The following is a 23,977-nucleotide window of genomic DNA, read 5'->3' as shown; positions in this document are numbered from 1 at the left end:
ACTCTTGATCTATATGAAATCTGCCTTATTTAAATCTGTGCTTGTATTTTGACACAACTTTTTGACTTTCCATTCAAACCTCAACATTTTCAATTTAGCAGTTAATACTCCTGAGTTGAACATCTGCATTTAATTCATCCATCTGATCTGTTCCTCATGACTGCATCTAATATACCTTTCCTCTTCAATCCATTCAAACATTTAAATTCAACGCACTTTTTAGGCATCTTTTTTTTTCTATTTACTCCTTCTCCTATTCAATCAGTGAATCCTTTAAGTTCAGAAACCGTAATAGAATATATCTTTTAAGGCTTTCTTTTACATGTTTAGAGCTATTAAATGAATTCATGGAATTATGCATATCAAAGTTTGATTCAAAACAAACTATAGTATATTGCATCATCTGTCAACCACATCTTTTGTAAACTATGCTGTAGGTTTTAAGTATAGAATTGTTTTCGAGAGGCGTATGTGACTGACATGCCCATATACTGAGAGAGGGGAAGTGTAGCACATTTAGCAAGCTTCCTGCTCCTTTTCTTCCTATGGTTTCCTGAAGCAGGTATGGAAGGTGAGTAGTAGCTGAATTGACAATTGGAATCCAAGGCTGAGAAACTTGTATAAGAACTGAGCTTTTTTTTAAAAGATTGGTCACTATCTGCCCTTCAAGAAATACATCTTTAAACGAGGCAGCTCACCACCATCTTCTCAAGGGCAACTAGGATTAGGCAATAAATGCTGGCTAGCCTGGGATACTCTCATCCCACAAGTGAATAAAAAGACTTCTTTTTAAAAAAAAAAATCAGATTTTGCATTCATTACTCCTTGTTCTTTCTTTTGGAGGCCAGAGAAAGGCATGAATGAAGAAATACAATGATTGTATTGACCATTATCTGCAACTATGTCTCCAGTTCCAGGCATAATTCTTTGTGGCTAACAGGAAATAACTGCCCAATGTTAATAGGGTGGGATAAACTTTACAAAGAGAAGCTATATTCCAACTTCATTGCCACACAGATTAAAACATTATCTTTTTGTGTTTACACCAGAATTTATCAAGGTTTGTTTGGAAAATATTCACAGCACATTGTGAATGCAATTTTATAGATGCTGACTAACTGTCCTTCTGAAACTGCCCACCTACTGAAGGAGCTGTTAATTACAGCCAAACACATCTTAACTACCAATCTTTATAACCTGGGTGGCATATGAATGACATCAATAATGACCATTAATGATATATCTTCCATGAAACACTTTACAGTTGTGAAGTGTATTACATCAGGGTCTCATAAAGATGCTATAGATGAAATCTTGTTAAAGATTTTCTTCCATTTGGTTCGTCAGCATGCTCATGCCAGAAAATAGAACTGTTGTAGGTTGGATGCTTTATCAGCAAAAGCATGAGCATTCAAAATGGATTACCCCTTTATGGCAATGAGTATTTCACTGTAAAAGATGTGCTGACTTCTTATTTAAGGCATCTTGATGGGACTGATTATTTGGTGAAATTGTGTACCATAGATTGAGTGAGCTGCCAGAGAGAACATTTGAAATGGATAGTTCAAGACTCTTAACCAGACCATCAGTTTCACATTCACACTCTCACTCAATCTCTCTGACACTCTTGTGCTCTCTTGCTCTCACACTCACTTTCCCTCTCTATCTGTCTGTGTTTGTCTCTCTCTCTCCCCCTCTCTGTGTCTCTGCACAGGATCTTGTTTGAGTTCCTCAAAGGTATTGTCATCTTTTAGCTGGAAGCTATCCTCCAGAATCTCAAGTTCTACCTTCATTTGTGTGTATGGCATTTTCTGTCAGTAGAGAAGAAGTTGGGTTAGGAGCACAATGGATGATATCCATGTTGCCATACTTGAACTACTGTGTATATCAAACAGGGTGATCTTCCTTTGTTACATTTCTTGAGGCAATTGCTGTCTTGCTGCATTCACAAACCTAGGGTCTAATTTTAGTGATGCCTTGTTATATTTATTCAGTTTTCACCAATTCACAAATGCTCTGTGAAGGTGCTGAAGTCCCAAATCAGTAGCTTTCAGTGGCTGCCAAATTCACATGAGGGACCTCACTGAATATCTAATTGAGGCCAGTGCAAAATGCACCATATATGTTTTTTCCTGTACAATTTACCAATGAGAAAGCATCTCAATAAAGAAAAAAAACTGACTTTTTATTCCAGATTTTCAAATTGGACAGCATGAATATCTGTGAGGGATTCTCTGATTCATCTGCTGTAATTACAATAAAAGATATAAGAAAATTCTCAGAAATGGCTTTCTTGGTGATTCCTTTTTCAAGGGTATCTGTGCTTCGAGCTGCCCTGTTCAGTATTGCATACCTTTTTACTAATTTTGTTTCCAGTATGTAACTGCAGATTTGTAAAATGCGCTCTGTTACTGATGATTATCACCCCTTGACCTAATAACATACCAACATTTGTAGGTTTCTTTTAACTGCCAGTCCTAAATTATGCTTGAAAAAGTGGTGGTGAGCTTTTAATAGATCTGGTGTTGGTTCAATAGTATTGTTAGGTGAGCTATTCCAGAGTTTGATCCAGCAACAATGCAGGAAAGATCTTTCAGAGTCTCGGTTGTGTGTGACTTAGAGGTGTAGCCCAGTTACCACCCTCGACAACAGTTAATGACTCAGCACAAAGTATAAGTGTCAAGTCAATTTTATTAGTTTAGTTAAAACAGACATACAATTCACATTGTTTAGTTAAGAAAAAGTTAACAGCAGGCATGCAATTTATACAATGCTAAAATTTAGGTGCACACCCACTTAAGTTTCCATACCACTTCCTGAACAGTCAACAGAAATAAAAGCTAAAACCCGAAAATAGGTGCTCATGCTGGCCAGGCGATTCCCCTTCAGTGTAATCTTCATACTCCCAAGCATGTGGTACTCAACTTTGCAAAGGTTAATCTCCAGAGATTTTGCTGTTGGCACACCAAAATCCTTTATTTTTTGTTTTTTCCTTATCATCTCAAACTGTGGTGTGTTGTCCTTGGTGGTTCTGAGCTCATCTGATGAGCCAGTGTCTTTCCAGTGCAAGCTCACCCCAAGGACACCGTTTGGATTACCTCGTTATTCTTTCTTCAAATAATGATTTGTACTTTATCCTTTCCTCTGTGTTGAACCAGTTTAAGCCAGTAGCTTCGGTTGACAAGCTATCGTTTTTATATACGAGTAGCCCCTGGCCAACAGAGGGAACTTGCAGGCGATGGTTTTCCCACAAACCTACTACCCTTGTTCTTCTAGGTGGTAGAGGTGCCATGAGAGAACCTTGTTGAATTGCTGCAAATAGGTGCAGTTTACCATGTGGAGAATATGACAAAGGTGGTGGATGGCCAGTCAAACTAACAGTTTTGTCATGATTCTCTCTTGTTTGTAATGGTTATTGCCTGGCACTTAGTTGTTGCTTGCATCTTAAGTCCAAACTTAAATGTTCTCCAGACCATGTTGAATGTGGGCATAGACTGCTTCATTATCTCAGAAATTGCAAATGGAATCAAGTGCTTGAAATGTCAGCAAAAATGGTCTTTCTGATCTTATAATGGTGGGGGAAATTCAGATCAAGTAATCAAGCATAGTCTGACTTCAGATATTGACCTGAGGAATTCCTGGAATGACACCCTGGGGCTAAGATGATCTTTCTTTGTGCTAAGCATGATTCCAGCCAGTGAGGGTTTGCCCCAATTCCTAAACTTCAGTTTTTTTTCCCTTAAGCATAGCTTTCAAAAGAGATTTTCATGAAATCATCCTTCAGCTTCACCTGATGCAAAGGTTATATCAAGGTGTAGCACTGTCATACTATTGTAACTTTTTTTTGTTCATTCACGAGCTGTTCTTGAAGTTTATGAATAAAGTTGCCACATGAAGGGTGGGATTTTTTTGAAAGGCAGTGTTTCCCACCCTGGTCCCCAAAAAGTCAACAGGGAGCATCACCAATTGCAGTTGGCTTGCAGCTGTTTAACACTCAGAACATTATGTGACTGATGAAAGGTCACTGGGCTCAAAACATCATCCCTGTTTCTCTCTCCACTAATGCTGCCAGGCCGGCTGAGTTTCTCTCATATTTGCTGCTTTTGTTTCAGACTTCCAGTGTTCACAGTTGTTTGTTTACATTTTGTTTTTGACTGCTGACAATTTCAAAGATGAATTGTACAAAGTAATGTTATGATGGGGCTCTTTCATTCATTAGACAAAGGTTATATTGAGTTAATTTTGCCAAATAGTCATTGACCTGAAAGGTTAGCTCTGATTCTGTCACCACAAATGCTTAATATTGCTGAATATTTCAGCACTTTGTTTTAATTTTAGATTTTCAGCATTTACAATATTTTGCTTTTTTATCTTTATCCAACTTGTCATATTTTTGCATAAATTATGTGCAGTAGATGAATTGTAAATGTTTATTGTCTTATTCTATCTCCTCAGATAATAGAAACTATTGTTGAAATAATATGGTTCAGATATTTATAGATTCTTTTATTTTCACATTTGTTTGACTTTTATAATGTTTGTGCACAAAGAATAGTGGGGCACTCTTGTATGTTTACCTGCTATTAAAAATTCCTGCAAATGTGATGTGTTTTCACTTTGTTTCTGTCTTGGGTAGCCCACGAGAAGAAGTATATTAGTAGAGGAGAAGCAAATGTAGCCCCTGCAGCACAGTCAAAACTCTCACGTGTGAGCAGTGGATTTGGCCTGTCAAAGCTGACTGGATCCAGGCGAAGCAGAAAAGAAAGTGGAATCAGTAAGACCAACCTCACATCACAGGTAGATTTTCTCCCTTTAATTTGAATGTCTCCGTTTGCATCATCTGCCATTCAATCATTAGGTGTAATCTGTACTACTTTTAAACAATTCACTGAAATGAAAAAAAGACAAAAGAATATAATAAGGTGACATAAAAGCATCTGGAAATGCAAAGACTGATATCATGTTATACAAATAAAATTACATTTGGATTTTCGGTAAGCATTTGATAAGGTACCGCATTATTCGGCTGCTTGAGAAGATAAGGGCCCATGCTGTTAGAGGTAGTGTATGAATGTGGATAAAGGATGGCTAACTAAGTGAAGACATTTTCAGGATGGTAATCTGTAACCATTTGAGTTCCACAGGGATTGTTGCTGGGGCCATAATTATTGACTTGGATGAGGATAATGAATGTAAAATAGTAAAGTTTGCAGGTAGCACAGAAAAAATTGGGAAGACAAGTGGTAAGGAGAATAGAGAGAGTGGAAGGATTTAGACATATTAAGTCGTTGGGCAAAACCGTAACAGATGGAATATACTGTGGTAAAATGTGAGGTTATGCACTTTAACAGGAAGAATAGAGCAGTTGAATATGAGTTAAATGGAGAGAGAGTGCAGAATAGTACAGCATGATGGGATTTGCAATCCTCTTGCATAAATCACAAAACCAGAATACAACTTGGCAAGTGCTAGGGAAGACAAATTGTATTCCTTTCAAGGGGCATGCAATATCAAAATAGGAAAGTCCTGCTAAAACTTTACAAAGTACTAGTTAGACCACAGCTGGAATATGGTGAACCGTTTTGGACCCCTTATCTAAGGGTTTGGAAGGTAGTCAGTATAAGATTTACTAGTCTGTTCCTGAGTATGGAGAAAGTTGGGCCTGTGCTTACTGGAATTTAGAAGAATGAGAGATGACGATATTGAAACATACAAGGTTCTTAGGGAACTTGGTGGGGTAGATGTGGAAAGGTTGTGAGAATGATGCGGACCAAGGGCAGGAATCGCAACAAGAATTCCTTACTCTTAAGACTGAGATAAGGTGGAATTTCTTCTCTGAACGGATAGTGGGTTTGTGGAGTTTTTATAATAGAAGGTTGTAGAGGCCAAGTTGTTCAGTATATTTATGACTGAGGCAGATTTTTTATTGGAAAGACAATCCAGGGTTCTAGGGAAATGACGCAAAATTGAAGTTGAAGATTTTTCGATCGGTCATGATCTCATTGAATGGTAGTGTGACTTAATGGGTTGAATGGCCTGCTTCTGCTCCTACGTCTTAAGACATTGAGTCTTAAGTTCCCCATGAGCCACAAATAGAGGCCAGAAAAATGTATTTACAATGTTATACTGGATCGCTGACTGATTCCTGTGAGGAAGCTATTTCCTGGGCAGTTATATTTCAGAACTCTTTCTGTAGTTTTATAAAATTTTAGCATTCAATAATTTGTATTTCTTTTTATCAGGAAATTTCCCAGTGGATGTTCACCCACATTGCTGTTGTGCGGGATTTAGTGGATATGCAATATAAAGAATATCAGGAGGTAAACATATTATATTATTTTAATAAAGCTAGTTTTTTTTTCAAATTTGGTATACTAAGGGCTCTTTGAATATGTTGCTGTTCAAGATCTAAATAGTCAAGCATTTATTCATTTATACTGTCTAATCCAAAAGATTATTAGATGATTTGCATCAACAAGGTGATCCAGTGAGGGGAAATGCATTGTTCTGACCATAATGTGCATGTATCATATCTGTGTATTTAACATTATTGCTGTACCTATGTGGAAAGTACCTTCACCATGAAAAATTATCCTATGGTTAAGGGTATATTTTTTGAAATCTGATAACCAATAAATGATCTCATTTTGCCACATTAACTGAAAGAATGAAAATCTTTTGAGACACTCCGACTTAAAGAGTCAGCATTCAGACCATCGGTAATGGAGCTGATTGTCCACTCCATTGCTGTAGAAATGAATGTTGTGAAGAGAGAAAAATGTGAAGTTTGTTTGAAGTTGTCAGGGCAAGTTAATGCCGATTATGATTCAATAAGTGTTGGTTTTATGAGCAGAGTACAAAAGTAAGGAAGTTATACTAAAATGTTTGTGTCTCTAATTAGACCCTAGGTTATTTTGTCCAATACTAAGAAAAACTCTTTACAGAGGATGTCAAGGTCTGCTGTGGAGGAACTTCACTATAATTCTGGGATCGAGGATTTAGTTCTATGGATAGAGTAGAACAACTAGGATTGTTCTCTTTTGAGCAGGGATAGTTGAGGGATATTCAAAATTGAGCAATTTTGATAGTTTCTTCCAATTTACTCTGTCATAACAATTGTAACCAATGACCACAGATCAAAGAAAATTGGCATGAGAAACCAGATGGGTTTTTATTTTGTTACAAAGTATGATCTGATTGGAAATAAATTCAGAAATAACTTAGTTCCAAAATATCTAATTCATGATTCACATTAACGTACGAAAGGTTATGTTTAGTTCTGAGTTAGTTAGCTAAGTTGGCTTGATGGCTGGTTTGTAATGTGATGCCAAAACGCGAGTTCAGTTCCTGCACCAGCTGAGATACTTATTAAAATCCCACCTCAACCTCACCACTCACCTGAGGCATGCTGACCTTGAGGTTAAACTCCTCCAGTCATTTCTAATGAGCGAGTAGCCCTATGGTCCTCTGAGACTATGGCAAATATATGTTTAGGTCTGGGAAGATGATTGCTTCAAAATTTAAGTAATGAAAATCTAGCATTCTAAAGCATGCCAGAATATTTCAAACCATAGCAGTTCACAAGCTGACTCATGTTCATTTAATAAAGTTAGACCAGGAAAGAGTGGGTTATGAAACAGTCGATGGTCTAAATTAGCTAAAGAACTGGAGATCTTGTATAAGACCATACAAAATCAGAACTGAAGTAGGTTATTCAGCTCCTCAAGCCTGCTTCACGATCTACTAGGTCCAACACTGCTCATGTACACTTTCTTGCTCTTTTTCCATGACTCGTGATTCCCCTTCTGATCAAGAATCTTTCTCTCAGCCTTAAATATGCGCAAGGACTTCCAAAGACATTCGAACATCTGAGAGAAGAAATTCTACCACATCTCAGTCTTAAATTGGCACCACTTAATTCTGAGACACTGTCTGCTGGTTCTAGACTCTCCCAAGAGGAGAAATATCCTCTCAGCTTTTACCTTTTCAAGCTTCATGAAAATTCTACATGTTTCACTGAGATCACCTCGCATTCTTATAAATTTGAATGAGTAGACTCCCAATCTGTTTAATCTTTGCTCATAAGATAATTCCTCCATATTGGCTCATCCTAATGTACCTTCTCTGAACTGGCTCAAAAGGATAATATCTTTTCTTAGATAAGAGGACAAAAGCTGCTCACAGGTTGCCAGTTGTGTCTCTCCAGCATTTTGTATAGTTGCAGTAACTCCACTATTATAGTCCAACCCCCTTGAAATAAGGACCAACATTTCATTAGTCTTCCTGATTACCTGCTGCACTTGTGTGCTAGCTTTCTGTATTTCGTGCACAGGTATCCCCAAGTTCCTTTCTGTTTTTCTCCATTTTAAATAATATTGTTATTTTGTTATCCCTTTCAAATCAAACAACTTTGCACTTTCCCCACATTCTGCTCTATTTGCCAACTCTTGCCCACCTATTTAACCTATCATTATTTTGCTGTAAATTGTTTGAACCTCAGGCACAACCTGCCTTTCTACCTATTTTTGTGTTGCCTGCCACTTTTGCTGTAGTACATTCGCATCCTTCCTCCAAATTATAGTAATATATATTGTAAACTGTTGATGTCTGTGATACCTGTGGAACCTCACTGGTCACAGGTCACCAACTTGAAAAAGGGCCCTTTATTCCTACTCTTGATTTCCTACCTATTAGCCACTTCCTATCTAATATACTACCTCCAACACAATGGTCTCTTATCTCACAACTTAACCTTTTGTGAAGTACCTTGTTGAACGACTTCTGGAAGTTCAGATGCAACATATGGTTCCCGTCTATCCGCTCTGGTTGAGAATTCCTCAAAAAAATATTTAATAGGCTTCCTCCCACAGTCCAAAGATGTGCAGGTCAGGGTGGATTGGCCATGCTAAGTTGCTCATAGTGCTAGGTGCATTAGTCAGAAGGGAATGAGTCTGGGTGGGTTACTCTTTGAAGGATTGGTGTGGACTTGTTGGGTCAAATGGCCTGTTTCCACACTGTGGGGGATCTTATCTAAAAAAAAAGTTAATCAAGATTGCCTCCTTATATGTTTTCTCTTTCAACTTAATATTCTCCTTCATTTCCTTGGTTAGCCGTAATTGGTTTATCACTGTCTTAAAATCTTTACTCCTTACTGGGAAGTATATTTGCTGGGAACTAAGTTACCTACTTAAATGTCTGCCACTGCTTAATTAGTATTTCCTGTTAGTCTATCTGTCCTATACACTTTAGCTAATTCTATCCTCATTTCATTGAAATTCCCCTTATTTAATTTTAATGCAGTTGGGTCTGACCCAAATTTCTCACACTCAAATGAATGTTAAATTCATCATGTTATGATCACTACTTTTTAGGGATTTTCATTCTGACTTCATTTATTAAATCTACTTATTACACAGTACTAGATTCAAGATAACCAGTTCCTTGGTTGGCTCCATGATTATTGCTCTATGAAACTATCCTTCAAGCACTGTATGAATTTGTTGTCGTAACTAGCCTTTCCAAATCGATTAACCCAGTGAACAAAAAGATTTAATGTCATCCATAATTATCTGCAACCATTACTTTTTGGGCAATCCCAAGAGGAAGTTTTGTTTTGGGAGTTGGAACTGGATTAAAAGCATTCATCAAACCTGAAAGATTGAAAAACCTATACTTTCAATTAGATCAAAGTTGCAGACATAAATATGCATGAGTTAATATAAAGGTCTGTTTGAGGACATTCCAGAACAGACTAGTTTGTCCTGGAGATAGTGACTTTTGGGGAGGGTTCTGAGCTAAATTTTTCTTGATGTTTGCTGAGGGAGGAAGTTAGTTGCAGTTTAGATGGTATATGGTTTGTAGCATATTGAGAGAAGATAGCCGATGAAAATGATAATTATACCGACCTGTGCTATAAGCAGCATAAGTAAAAATAACTTCTTTAAATATACCATATGGAGGTGAGGTTTAATTTTGGTTTGAATTTTGCAGGAACAATAGCTGAAAGATTTGCCTATTTTGCCTGTATGGACTCTTGTGTCAAAAAAATAAAATAAAAGTCAGTTTTGATATGTTGAGAATGTAAACAGAACATTGGAATGAGGTATCCAAAGTCGGGAGAACTTATTCCCTCTGAGAACAACTGGAGCAGAGGAGAATTCTCTGGAGGATTGTGGCGTATTTTTGGGTGGCACCTTTCAATAGTAAATAACTTGATGATTGACGTGTACTGTAAGAACGTTCTTGGGGGAAGTAAGAAGTAAACCTGAATGCAACAAGTATGTAGATATAAACTGTATTATGAAGATAATGATGAATGCGTCATTCAAGATTTTAAATGTAAGAAAGTTAACTTTTTTTTAAAATGTGAAATTTTGTTGAGTAGTAGTCATGTATAAATCAAGGTATTTGGATTTCCCTTTAAGTGCTGATGGTCCCTAACAGGGTAGCAACAATTTTGAATTGGCTGTCTGCTTGCAAAATAGTTACTTGCAAGGACTTTGGGGAAGGGAATATGCAACTGTTTGGATAGCACTCTCGTAGAACACAACTTAAGAACTAGGAGCAGGAGGAAGCAATTAGGCCCCTCTAGCTAACTCTGCCATTCAGTATGTTAATGTCTGATCTCATCCCAACCTCAACTCCACTTTTCTGCCCAATCTCCATAACTCTTCAATCCATTACTGATTAAAAATCTGTCTGTCTTTTCCATTTGTTTATTCGGTGTTCCTATATCTGCTGCTGTCTGAGGTGGTGAATTCTACAGGTTTACAACCTTTTGAGAGAAGTAATTTCTCTTTATCTTTGTTCCCAATTTGCTATTCTTTTTCTTCAAATTATGACCTCTTCCAGACATCCTTTCAACATTTACTTTGTCAATCCTCTTTAACATCCTGTATACCTTAATTAGATTTTCTCTCATACTTCCTAACTCTAGAGAGTTAGGCCTAAAGTGCTTCATCTCACTTCATAAGACAAACCTCACCTCATAGATCATAGAATCCTTACACTCTGGAAGTAGGCCATTTGGCCCATCGAGTTCACACTGACCGTCCGAAGAGTATCACACCCAGACCCACCCTACCCTATCACTGTAACCTGCATTTCCTGCAATCTACCTAACCTGCAGATCTTTGGTGCTAAGCAAAGAGACCTTAGGGTGCAGGTTCATAGTTCCTTGAAAGTGGAGTTCCAGGTAGACAGGGTGGTGAAGGCTGCATTTGGTATGCTTGCCATTATTAGTCAGTGCATTGAGTAATAGAGTTGGGAGGTCATGTTGCAACTGTACAGGACGTTGGTTCGGCCACTTCTGCAGTATTGCAGTCAGAAGCACGTGGAACGCAGTAAATTGAGGGGTGTGTAGGTTAGATTGATCTTAGATTAAGATAAATGCTTGGCACAACATCATGGGCCGAAAGCCCTGTACTGAGCTGTACTGTTCAATGTTATGGTCTCCCTGCTATAGGAAGGATGTTGAAAGGGTTCAGAAAAGATTTACAAGGATTTTACCAGCGTTGGAGGATTTGAGCTATAGGGAAAGGCTGAATAGGCTGGAGCTATTTTCCTTGGAGCATTGAAGGCTAAGTGACCTTATAGAAGTTGATAAAATCATGAGGGGTAGGAATAGGGTGAATATTCAGGATCTTTTCCCCAGGACAGGGGAGTCCAAAACTAGAGGGCATAGGTTTAAGGTGAGAGGGGAGATATTTAAAAGGGACCTAAGGACCAACTTTTTCACGCAGAGGGTGATGCATGTGTGAAATGAGCCACCAGAGGAAGTGATGGAGGCTGGTTCAATTACAATATTTAAAAGGCATCTGGATGGATACATGAATATGAATGATTTAGAGGAATATGGGCCAAATGCTGACAAATGGAACTAGATTAATATAGGATATCTGGTTAGCGTGGATGAGTTGGACCGAAGGGTTTGTTTCTGTGCTGTATAACTCTGACTCAATCTAGAGAACCTTCTCTGAACTTCTGGTAAAGAAACTACATCCTTCCTCAGATAAGGGGACCAAAACTCTGTGCTCTATTCCAAATGTCGTCTCACAATTGCCTTGTATAGTTGCAGCAACATTTCCCTACTTTTATATTCTATTCCTTAAGCAATAAATGCCAAAATTGAATTTCCCTTCCCTATTACCTGTTGTACCTACATATTAGTTTTCTTTGATTCATGCACAGGGGCACTAAGACCCTACTGCACTGAAGTACTCTGAAGTTTCTCTTTATTTACTTAATCATTTGCTTTTATATTCTTCACAACAAAATGCATGTTAAACTCTTTATGCCAAATTCTGGCCCATTCACCAACCTATCCATATCCATTTGTAAATGTTTTATTTCATCATTGCAACTTACTTTCCTACCTATTTTAGTAAATAGAGTGCTGTATTGAGTCAGCTACCTTAGCTGCAGCAATAAGTGGAGTATTAAAGTTAACATTAGTTCCCTGGAGTAAGTGATGAAAAATCTACCAGGTACCTCCTGTTTGCTGAAGTATGATTCTGGATGGAATGAGCGGGCTCAGTATGATGTCTTTTCCCCAACTGAGTTAACTGCCATCACACTCTGTCAAGATTGCCAAGGTTCATGTGATTTGAGAGTGATGCTAAGGAAAGTAGAAGTTAAATCAAACCATAACAGTATGTCAGAAGTATTCTGTGCCATTGTGAATTAAGCTTCATATACAATGAAAACACCAGCCAATGAAGAAGTTAAAATTATCACCTCATATATTGATGATTGGTTACTGAAAACCCTTGACCACTCACTACTATTTACGCAACAGCCAACTGTATACAGATACATGGCTTTTAGTAAGGACTGTGAAAGTGGTTGATGATTTTCAATTTCTCCTTTAATTGGATCATTAAATTGATGAATCCATATATTTCAAAGGCACCTGCAGATTTCTTGACTTGCTGTAAATCGTGTTTGCCGAATGAATCTGCCAATCCTAGACTATCTTCAACTGCATTTATTAAAACTTAATTATTATTGAGCTCAATGTTTAATATTACTACATTGTAAGAAGATTTTTAATCAACCTGTTCAGATATGATATGATTCATCTTCTGGCCCAGAGTTAGCGACACTACCACTGTGCCAAATTATTGCTACTTTATATGTTGACATGTGTGTTAAATATCAATATTTGAAAGTATGTATGTATTGACCATTTAATTTATAGCCTATTTTTCTCTTCCACTTCCTAAATGTAATGAAAAATCAAATTTCTAATTTGCAGCGTCAACAAAATGCCCTCAAGTATGTGACTGAAGAATGGGCCCAGATAGAATACGAGCTACTGCGAGAAAGAGGTTTATGGGGTCCTCCAATTGGATCGCATCTTGATAAATGGATGTTGGAAATGCCAGAGGGGCCCTGCAGAATGAGAAAGAAGATGGTGCGAAATGACATGTTTTATATACATTATCCTTATTTACCAGAAAATGAGCAGGAGTCCACCAGTCTGCAGGTAAGTCTTGATAAATCTGTTCTAAAACAGAAGTTGTTTTTCCATGACTTCATAAACTGTTGAAATTGTCATGTAAACCAAAGATATCAATCATTAGTAAAAGTTGTATTTGATTGTTAATGGAATCTAATATTTCTTTATATCTGATTTTTGAGAATTTACTTTTTTGAATATTTTGAAATGCAAGTTATTCAGAAACTTTTGTAAAGTTAAAAGCTATAGTGTTTTTTCCCCAAGATTACTTTGGTAATTTAACAAAAAAAATTGTGTGACAAAACAAAACCAGTCTGTTAGTATGACGGTGAAAATCAGGTCCAAGAGTAATGTCAGTTACGATTCCTAGTGTGCCTTTCCAAATGTGAATGGGTTAATGGATACTTCATAGCAATTACTATCTTCAACTATCCATCTCTAAATAGACTATTATGTCAAAGTAATAAAAATGCACAGTATTCCCCATTCTCGTGTGTCAGGAAGTATTCCTAGCTTCCTAAAACTATCATAAATTAAATTTTTGTTTGCTTTTTGCTGAAGTTTAGAATTAAATTTACAGTCCCCTGCAGCTTATTTATTTCTCATTTCGTAAGGCTATATCTTGTTAACAATGTTGTGACCAGCAATTATTTTTATAATCATCATTGATTTTTAAGATTACCCATTTTGTTTGGCCATAGTGATGGTCAGGAGCAATGCATGCATTATATAACTAATGTTACCATGTTTTCTTTGGCTGTAGATTCTAGTTGTATGATTGAGGTGTTGAAGTGAAGGTCTGTGTTGATTGTATTTAGAGGAAATGGTTGCGATATTGTGCTGTTTTTCATGTAACCCGTGATGGAAGCACTTCTCCAATTCTGCATCGTAGCTCATAGTAATTTAACAGTCAGTAAATAAAACCAGAATATGTAATTGATTCTAATCATTGGTTTAAGTTTTGATCCCTGATGAATTCAATCATATCTTCATGACCTTAGTAATCTATATATTAAAAAATGTATTTCAATAAACAAGGTCTTGAGCCCAAGTATTACTTACTTTCATGAAACAAAGAACACTCGATGCTGGAAATTTGAAACAAACAAAAACAGAAATGGCTGGAGAAACTCAGCAGTCTGGCAGCATTTGTGGAGCAAAAAGAGTTAATGTTTTGAGTCCACTGACACTTTTTGAGGGCTTTGATGTTAAGGGTAGTCACTGTCACCACATTGTAAAATACAGTTCCTCTATCCATGTCTGATCCAAGGCTGTAATGAAGTCAAGAGCTAATTGTCTCTGGCAGAACCCAAACTGGACATCATTGAGCAGGTTATAGAGTCATACAGCACAGAAACAGACCTGTTAATCCAACTAGTCCACACCAACCAAGTTCCCAAATTAGTCCCATTTGCCTGCATTTGGCACATATCCCTTTAAACCTTTCCTATTCAACCTTTCCTATCCCCTCACCTTAAAAATATGCACCCTAGTTTTGAGCTCCCCTACCCCAGGGAAAATACCTTTGCTATTCACCTTATCTATGTCTGTCACGATTTTATAAATCTCCAAAAGGTTACCCCTCAACCTTTTATGCTCCAGTGAAGAGACTCCCAGCCTATCCAGCCTCTCCTTATGGCTCAAATCCTCCAGTTATGGCAACATACTGGTAAATCTTTTCTGAACCCTCTCCAATTGAATAATGTCCTTCCTGTAGCAGGGTGACCAGAACTGTACACCAAAAGTGACCTCACCAATGTCCTGTCCAACTGCAACATGGTGTCCCAACTCGTACACTGTGGACTGAGCAATGAAAGCAAGCATGCTAAATGCCATCTTAACCACCATGTCTACCTTGACACAAATTTCAAAGAACCATGTACTTGAATCCCTTGGTCTCTTTGTTTACCAACACTACCAAGGGACCTGTTATTAACTGTACAAGGCCTGCCTTCGTTAGTTTTGAAATAGCTTGTATTTATTCAAGTTAAACTCCATCTGCCACTCCTTTGCCCATTGTCCCAATTAATCAAGATCCCTTTGTAATTTTAGATAACCTTCTTCACTGTTGACTATACCACCAAATTTGGTATTATCTGCAAACTTACTGCACCACGCTCATGACTGTCTTTACTAATTAGTGTACCATGCTGAACTTTATCAAAGCCTTTATTAAAATCCATGTAGACAACATCTTTTATTGTGTCGTCCTCAATCTTTTTGTTTGTGTCCTCAAAATAATACTCAATTAATGCACTATTTCCCACACACAAAGCCATGCTGACTATCCCTAGTCAGTCCTTGCCTCTTCAAATGCAAGTAAGTCCTATCTCTCAAAATCCCTCCAACAACCTACCCACCATTGATGTCAAGCTCACCGGTCTATAGTTCCCAGCCTTCTCCTTACAGCCTTTCTTAAATAAAGGCACAACATTTGCCAACCTCCAGACATCTAGCACCTCACCCTTGGCTGTAGGTGATACAAATATCTCTGCTAGGGACTCCGCAATTTCTTCCCTAACTTCCCATGACATTCTAGGATGCATGTGATCAGGCCCTGGAGATTTATCCACTTGTGTTTTTTTAAGACTTCTAGAACCACCTCTTCTGTAATATAGACAGTTTTCAAGACATCAGTATTTATTTCACTGACTTGGCTAGCCTCCATTTCTTTCTCCACAGTAAAAGCTGACGCAAAATCTTTGTTTAATGTCCCTATCTCCTGTGTTCCACATTTAGATTACCTCATTGATCTTTAAGGTGCGCTATCTTCTCCCTAGTTGCTCTTTATGTACTTGTAGAATCTCTTTGGATTATCCTTCACCTTAACTGCCAAGGCTATCTCATATCCTCTTTTTACCATCCTGATTTCCTTCTTTAGAATGCTCCTAATGTTCTTAAAACGATTCACTTGATCCTGGTTGTCTATACCTATTATATGCCTCCTTGTTGACCAGAGCCTCTATATCTTTACTCATCCATTGTTTTCTACTCTTACCAACCCTACCCTTCACTCTAACAGGAACAGGTTATTGCTAAACAAGTGTTGCTTGGTAGCAGCATTGACACTGATTATTATTCCATTATTTTATTTATGACTGTGGCAGTAATTGCTCAATTTGGATTTGTCCTGTTTTTGTGTACAGGGCACACCTGAGCAATTTTCTATATTGTAGCTGTACAGGACTGGCTTGGCTAGGGGAGCAGCAGGTTCTGGAGCACATGTCTTCTGTAATACTTCAGGAAAGGGTGGCACAGTGGCTCAGTTTTAGCACAAGCTGCCTCACAGCGCCAGGGACCTGAATTCGATTCCCACCTCGGGCGACTGTCCATGTAGAGTTTGCACATTCTCCCTGTGTCTGCGTGGGTTTCCTTCTGGTGCTCCAGTTTCCTCGCACAACCCAAAGATGTGCAGGTCAGGTGAATTGATCATGTTAAATTGCCCATAGTGTTAGGTGCATTAGTCAGGGGTAAATATAGAGTTGGGGAATTGGTCTGCGTGAGTTACTCTTTGGAGAGTTGGTGTGGACTTGTTGGGCCAAATGGCCTGTTTCCATACTGTAAGGAATCTAATCTAATATTGTCAGGATGTTGTCAGGACCCTCAGCCTTTACATGTCCTGTGCTTCCTGCCATTTCTAGATATCATGTAGAGCTTAGCTGTACCCATCACTTTTGTTTAGCACACGTGTAATCTGCTTTGTAACTTTACCAAGTTGACACCTCATTTTTAGGAATGCCTGGTGCTGCTCCTGCATTCTTCATTGAACCAGGATTAATCCCCTGGCATATAGTAGTAATAGAGTGGGGAATACACTGAACGATAAGGTTGCAGGCTATGTTGGAGAATGATTCTTCAGCTGATGACCCACAACACCTCATGGATGCCATTTCTGAATTGTGCAATCTGTTTGAAATCTGTCCCATTTGGCACATTGAGAATACCTTACATGTGTTGTGTGGCACTATCAATGTGAAGTTGGGACTTCATCTCCACAAGGACGAGTCAGTCATAGTGATACTGTCATGGTCATGTGCATCTACTGCAAGTAGATTGGTGAGGATGAGGTAAAGTATGCTTTTCTCTCTTATTGACTCCATCACCACATGCCACAGACCCAGTATAGCATCAATGTCCTTTATGACATGACCAGCTTGATTAGTATTGGGGCTGTTGCCACTCTCTTGGTGGATGTTAAAATCCCCCACTGAGAGTACATTTTGTGCTCTTGCCACCCTCCGTTTCCTCCAAGTATAGTACGGTATAGAGGAGTGCTGATTTATCAATTGAAAGCTAATTTACTGTCTCAAATATTTTGACCCAGATCTTCCAGTTAGTGACAAAACTGGGGCATACGCAACCAACTGCAGATGAAACTACTTATCTACCCCTCTTGTCAGCTGTACTGGAAATTTGATCCCCTGGTTATAGCATGGATCCATGGGCAAACAAACAGGAGAGGCCTGGTGGTATAGTATGTTCCCAGCAAAATTATATTCCTTCTTATGTTAATAAAAGAAACTGAAGATCTGTCTCTTGAACCATGACTTTAATTCAGTGATGGCCAAAATCCTTTTGGTCATTCCTTGAGAAACAGTTGAAATCACTTTCCGTCTTTTATTCACTTTAGTTTTAATTGTAGCTTCTCCTCTAACTCCTAAGTGGAGCCCTGAATGTTGTAGTGCCATTCCAACCCCTGCAATGTGATTGCAATAGCCGGACAGTCTATTAAAATAAGTTTGCACTTGAAGCTGGATACAAGTTTGTAGTGTTTACTTCTGACAAGCACAGTATGGTCAGTGAAATGCCATACCTACATAATTTGACCTTTCGTATCTCAGTACTACAAGTTGTATGTGTAGTACATGTGTTTTCAGGTATTGTGTTGCGTATGAAACTTGCTTATTTATGAGTTCACCCAATCAATTTTCAAGTTATTTAATTTTGATTCTGCACTGCCACCTACTTGCAATGTTTTGTGTGTGCTTCTGTACTTATGTGGTTATTTCAAGTGTGCTGAAAATCTGATGTTTATTTCCTGGATTATTCTCAATACCTTATTTTAGTTGCTCAACGCTAGTAAACTGCCTGAGATGCCTTGGTTTGATGATGACAATATGGTCTCTGAGAAGGTAAATGTGGAAAAAAATATCAAGAGCAAGAGTTGCTATGCCCATTAAGTAATATATGTGAATGAACCTGCATGATGGGCATTGTAACATAGCTTCACGATTGGCTTCTCCCAATGCATCTTTTTGAGCTATAAGATGATGATTCACTCTTCACTGCAGGATTTGTTACTTCTTTGCACTTTGTCACCAAAATAGATCTTTGTAAACTGTTTTATATTGCACACTAACAGGCTTTCTTGGTGTCTCACCCTAGCATTTCAATTAACATCATTGCTATTTTTGTGGCCTTGTGATTTAAGCTGCATTGTTTCAAACCAAGTGTCAGCAAAAATATGCGATGACTTAGTTGAGTCAGCCCTTTTTTCTTCTTTCTTTCCTAACCATCTTCAAAAATTGTACAAAATATAATAAATAATTTTAAGATGTCTACACAATGTTCAGTTTATTTGATATTCAGTGTTAATTATTGTGTCTCAGCACAAATTTTGCTAAAGCATGTTACTGAAGTAATGTTCAACATAAAGCTTGTGAATATTAATTTGTTTTGGCAGTTTATTATCTTCCTCACACATCATAAGCCTATGGCTGGCTGCTACAAACACCTTTTATGTATTTCTTATGATGTGCAGTGTTTTCTCATCAGTAAGGATCAGGATTAGTTCAGTTTAAAAAGAATTATCTGATCTAGTGTGTAGAAATATACTGTCTGGATTTTGCTTTTATAGAAACCTGCTCGCTACCGCAGAGCTATCAGCTATGACAGTAAAGAGTACTACTTGCGGCTATCTGCTGGAAATCCTACGATGTATCCGGATACAATTGAAGAGAGTTCAGAGGGTGAAGCCACACATCATGAACCAGAGCATGGAGAAGATACAATTGCAAGAGTCAAAGGTTAGTGTATATACAGGAAGCAACCGGTAGATATTTAAATCCTTGAATATCTAGGAGTAGGTCTGAGCCTACATTTCAGCTATAATGTAAAAAAAATTGCTGTGATTTCGCTTTTTTTCGAATGATTTATCCAAATAATGAATGTTTGTTGCTCCTGGCCTATGCTGCCATCTCAAATTGAGCTAGGATTTTCCTACGATGTGGAATCAGACTATTCAGCCCATCAAGTCCACACTGGCCTTCCGAAGAGAATTCCACCCAGACCTGAAAACTCCACCCCACCCCATCCTATTCCTGTAACCCTGCATTTCCATGGCTAATCAACCTAGCCTGCACATCCCTGGACGCAATTGGAAATTTAGCATGGCCAATCCACCTTACCCACATACCTTTTGGACTGTAGGAGGAAACCAGAGCACCCAGAGGAGCCCCACACACATGAGAATGTGCAAACGCCAGACAGACTGTCGCCTGACTGTGGAACCCAGGTGCCTGGTGCCATTAAACAGCAGTGTTAACCGCTGAGCCACTGTGCCACCCTAATAGTTACTGCATTGCGTTGGCAGTTCATTCTGTGAAGTGTCTTAACACATTCCGGTGACACCACATCACGCTAAGAGCACGCATTCCATTTTCCAGAGTTGAATTATTAGTAACTTAATCTTCAATTAATTGTGTATGTAAAATCTGTAATAGGGTTTCAGAAGGAAAAATAAAATTGGAATTTTAGGATCCTGGGAGCAAGAGTAGATAACTTGTATCTTTGAGTCAAAAAGTGTGGCGCTGAAAAAGCACAGCCAGTCAGGCAGCATCCAAGGAACAGGAGAGTCGACATTTCGAGCATAAGATCTATGCTCAAGGCATCGATACTCCTCCTCGGATGCTGCCTGACTGGCTATGCTCTTCCAGCACCACACTTTTTGACTCTGATCTCCAGCATCTGCAGTCCTTGCTCTCTCCCACTGATATCCTTGATCTTGTTAGGCCACTTGGTTAAGTTATGACTGAGCTATATTTCAAATCCATTTATCCACCTTCACTCCTATTCCTTGATATATTTGTGTTAATTTCAGTGTTGAACATATATGGTAGGTAGACTTTACTTGGCTCACCTTTAAACTTTTGCACTCAGGAGGAGGGGTTAAGCACAACACTTATGCAACTAATGTCATGACTTAACACTTTAAACCTCAAGGTCAAAAGGATCTTGTACCCGAAACATGCAGATGCATGTTAATAAAGTAATTCTAATTAGTAGTTTTAAATTAAAGGACAAAGTCTACCTAAGTATCATTTATATGTTGGAATTACATGGTTTTATCAGCTCAATAGTAAGGAAGAGGTCTGTGAAGCTCATGTGGATTAATACACTTGCATAGTAGTCAGAGGTTCATGGAGCTGATAACCTAGGTATATACAAAGATGTACTGGTACTAGAGGTCTAAAAATGGCTCTGGGAGGTTTTATGAAAGAATATAAGAAGTATGGATAAAAATAGTCATTCAGTGAATAACCAAATACATAATGGTGTTCACATGGTCTGCACTGAGAAATAAACATTTTTGCAGCAATGCACTAATAGATCAATTGGAACTAATTAAAAATTAGATTTGATTTATGATCTTTTTATATGTTACCTGTTTAGATCAAATATTTCTGCATTAAATTTATAAATTAATATAAAATTTGAAATTTTCATAGGAATTGTGAAGCCGCCACTGAAACGTTCACGATCTGCTCCTGATGGTGGTGATGAAGACAATACAGAACCTTTCCTTGATCAGATCTCTGAGGGAAGTTCAATGGATGAAGAAGAGAAGACAGACAACCAGACCCTGCTACGGTTATTAGAAGAGGGAGAAAAGGTACTGAAACGCATTGCAGCATTTTCCCCAAGCATTCATTGGCTTGATTCAGTGAACTTCACCAATTCACATACCAATTATTGACTTGTTGTTAGCTGTATTTCCCTTTGTATGCATCAATTTGCTCCAACCTATCAGCAGTAAACCTCTTTCCCCTGCTTGAACAAACAGTAGTGAATGTGGAAGACCTACTTTTTCGAAGTGAAGTAATCCTTTCCACAATATTTGTGTCTTTAACTTGATTCCAAATAACTAGAGTTGAGATGTTAAAAAGCAGTATTTATTAAAAATCAGATCTTAGTATTACAATCTTTAATTGTCTCTCTCAATCTATCTTTTGATCTGCAGTTTCCTGTTGAAAGTGTTCTAAATTGATCAAACCAGGACAGTTACCCAGTTTACATGCTGGGGACATGAATGGAAAAAGCATGAGCTCCACAATTGAATTGAATTAAGATAGCTCAGCACTGATTCTAAAGTTTGTATTCAGTGTAGCCTTGGGATTCTCATACAGCAACAGCAACTTATATTGATATAGTGCCTGTTACTGTTAGAAAATTTCACAGACCACTTTAGTAGAACAAGGCTCTGTCATTAGGAGGCTTCAGACTTAATAAAGAGGAAGTGAGATTGGAAGTTGGTGGGACACTGGTCATGATCTTTCAGTCTTCCCTCGATTCAGGAGTGGTGCCAGATGATTGAATTACAGACATTACGTCCTGATTCCAAAACATCTGTCAGGATAAACCCAGCAATTACAGACCAGTCTGTTTAACTTCAGTTGTCAGGAAGCTTCTAGAAATGCATTGTTTAAGCTAGAATTCATAGTCACGTAGAAAGCAATGAGTTGTTTAGGAAGAGCTAGCATGGATTTCTCAAGGGAAAATCAAGTTTGACTAATTTACTGAAGTTATTTTTGTAGTGTAGCAAGATGAATGAGGTTAATACTGTTGATACGATATGTGTGGACTTCCAAAAGGCATTCAATACAATATGAAACAACAGACTTGTGAGAGAAGTTATAGCTCATGAAATAAAAGCTGCAGAAGCAACTTGATTACAAAATTGGTTGAATAGTAGGAAGCACAGAGTAGTGGTCAGCGAATATTTTTGGAGCTTGAAAATGGTTCATAGTGGAGGCCCCTGAGGTTCCCTTATTTCTCCTGAAAATGTTAATGATTTAGATCTTGATGTGCATGGGGCAGTTTGAAAGTCTGCAGATGATGCAAAACTCAGAAGCATTGTCAACTGAGGACAGTGTAAAACTCCAAAAGGACGACATCAAATTGATGTAGAGTACAAGAGCAAGGATATGATATTGAAAAAATACAAGATAACTTTTAGATCTCAGCTGGAGTATTGTGCACATTTCTGGACACTACATTATAGGAAGGATGTGAACATATTGGGAAGAGAAGAGTACAGATTTACAGGATTGGTTCCAGGGATGGGACACTTCAGTTATGACGATAGATTAGAGAAGTTGGGACTGTTTTGGAGAGGAGAAAGTGAGGACTGCAGATGCTGGAGATCAGAGCTGAAGATGTGTTGCTGGAAAAGCGCAGCAGGTCAGGCAGCATTGAAGGCGCAGGAGAATCGACGTTTTGGGCATAAGCCCTTCTTCAGGAATGAGGAAAGTGTACCACCCCGTAGCTCAACACTTCAACTCCCCCTCCCACTCCACCAAGGACTGCAGGTCCTTGGACTCCTCCATCGCCAGACCAAAGCAACACGACGGTTGGAGGAAGAGCGCCTCATCTTCCGCCTAGGAACCCTCCAACCACAAGGGATGAACTCAGACTTCTCCAGTTTCCTCATTTCCCTTCCCCCACCTTGTCTCAGTCAAATCCCTCAAACTCAGCACCGCCTTCCTAATCTGCAATCTTCTTCCTGACCTCTCTGCCCCCACCCCACTCCGGCCTATCACCCTCACCGTGACCTCCTTCCACCTATCGCATTTCCAATGCCCCTCCCCCAAGTGCCTCCACCCTACCTTTTATCTTAGCCTGCTGGACACACTTTCCTCATTCCTGAAGAAGGGCTTATGCCCGAAATGTCGATTCTCCTGCTCCTTCGATGCTGCCTGACCTGCTGCGCTTTTCCAGCAACACATTTTCAGCACTGTTTTGGAGAGAAAAGGGCGAAGAAGAGACCTCAGAGATCTTCAAAATCATGAGAGGTCTATGGAGAAACAGATCCCATTTATAAAGGATTGTGAACATGTGGGTACAGATCTAGTGACTGGCAAACATGTTACAAATGTGATGGTAAGACCTTTCTCACATAATAAGTAGAGTAGAATTCACTGCCTAGAAATGTGGTAGAGACAAAGTCATTTGAGGCATTCAAGAAGATTTGAATCATTATTTGAGTAGAAATAATGTGCAAAAGCAGGAGAATGGCACTCAGTCACAATCCTTGTTGGAGAGCTGGTACAGGCATTATAAGCTGGGTGATAACCACCTGCTTTTCTGTGATTCACAGCATAACAGACAAATATTTACACCTGGTCAAAAGAAGAGATCTTAAGAAAGATAACCAAATATTTGGTCAAAAAGATATTTTATAAACATCATTGGAAAATGCAATTGAAATGACAGGCAGAGTTATAGCAAGGGAATGCCAGA

At 38.5% G+C, this 23,977-nt stretch overlaps 1 protein-coding gene across 9 annotated transcripts in view; it reads left to right on the top strand.

Moving 5' to 3' along the window:
- Positions 1 to 23,977, top strand: part of wdfy3 (WD repeat and FYVE domain containing 3) — a 406,146-nt gene that overhangs the window by 310,637 nt on the left and 71,532 nt on the right. For 7 of the 9 annotated variants that reach the window (XM_072594588.1, XM_072594809.1, XM_072594597.1 and 4 more), the window contains 6 exons: positions 4,637 to 4,797; positions 6,243 to 6,320; positions 13,256 to 13,486; positions 18,526 to 18,591; positions 19,317 to 19,485; positions 21,187 to 21,350. In XM_072594588.1, coding sequence (XP_072450689.1) covers positions 4,637 to 4,797; positions 6,243 to 6,320; positions 13,256 to 13,486; positions 18,526 to 18,591; positions 19,317 to 19,485; positions 21,187 to 21,350 — 869 coding nt within the window. The remainder of the gene's footprint in view (positions 1 to 4,636; positions 4,798 to 6,242; positions 6,321 to 13,255; positions 13,487 to 18,525; positions 18,592 to 19,316; positions 19,486 to 21,186; positions 21,351 to 23,977) is intronic. The other 2 variants (XM_072594977.1, XM_072594723.1) reach the window with 1 other exon arrangement.

The sequence above is a fragment of the Chiloscyllium punctatum genome, chromosome 1 (assembly GCF_047496795.1).
Source record: "Chiloscyllium punctatum isolate Juve2018m chromosome 1, sChiPun1.3, whole genome shotgun sequence".
Lineage (NCBI taxonomy): Eukaryota > Metazoa > Chordata > Chondrichthyes > Orectolobiformes > Hemiscylliidae > Chiloscyllium > Chiloscyllium punctatum.
Note: the sequence above shows the minus strand (reverse complement) of the source record. Positions and strands in the feature narration are given on the sequence as shown.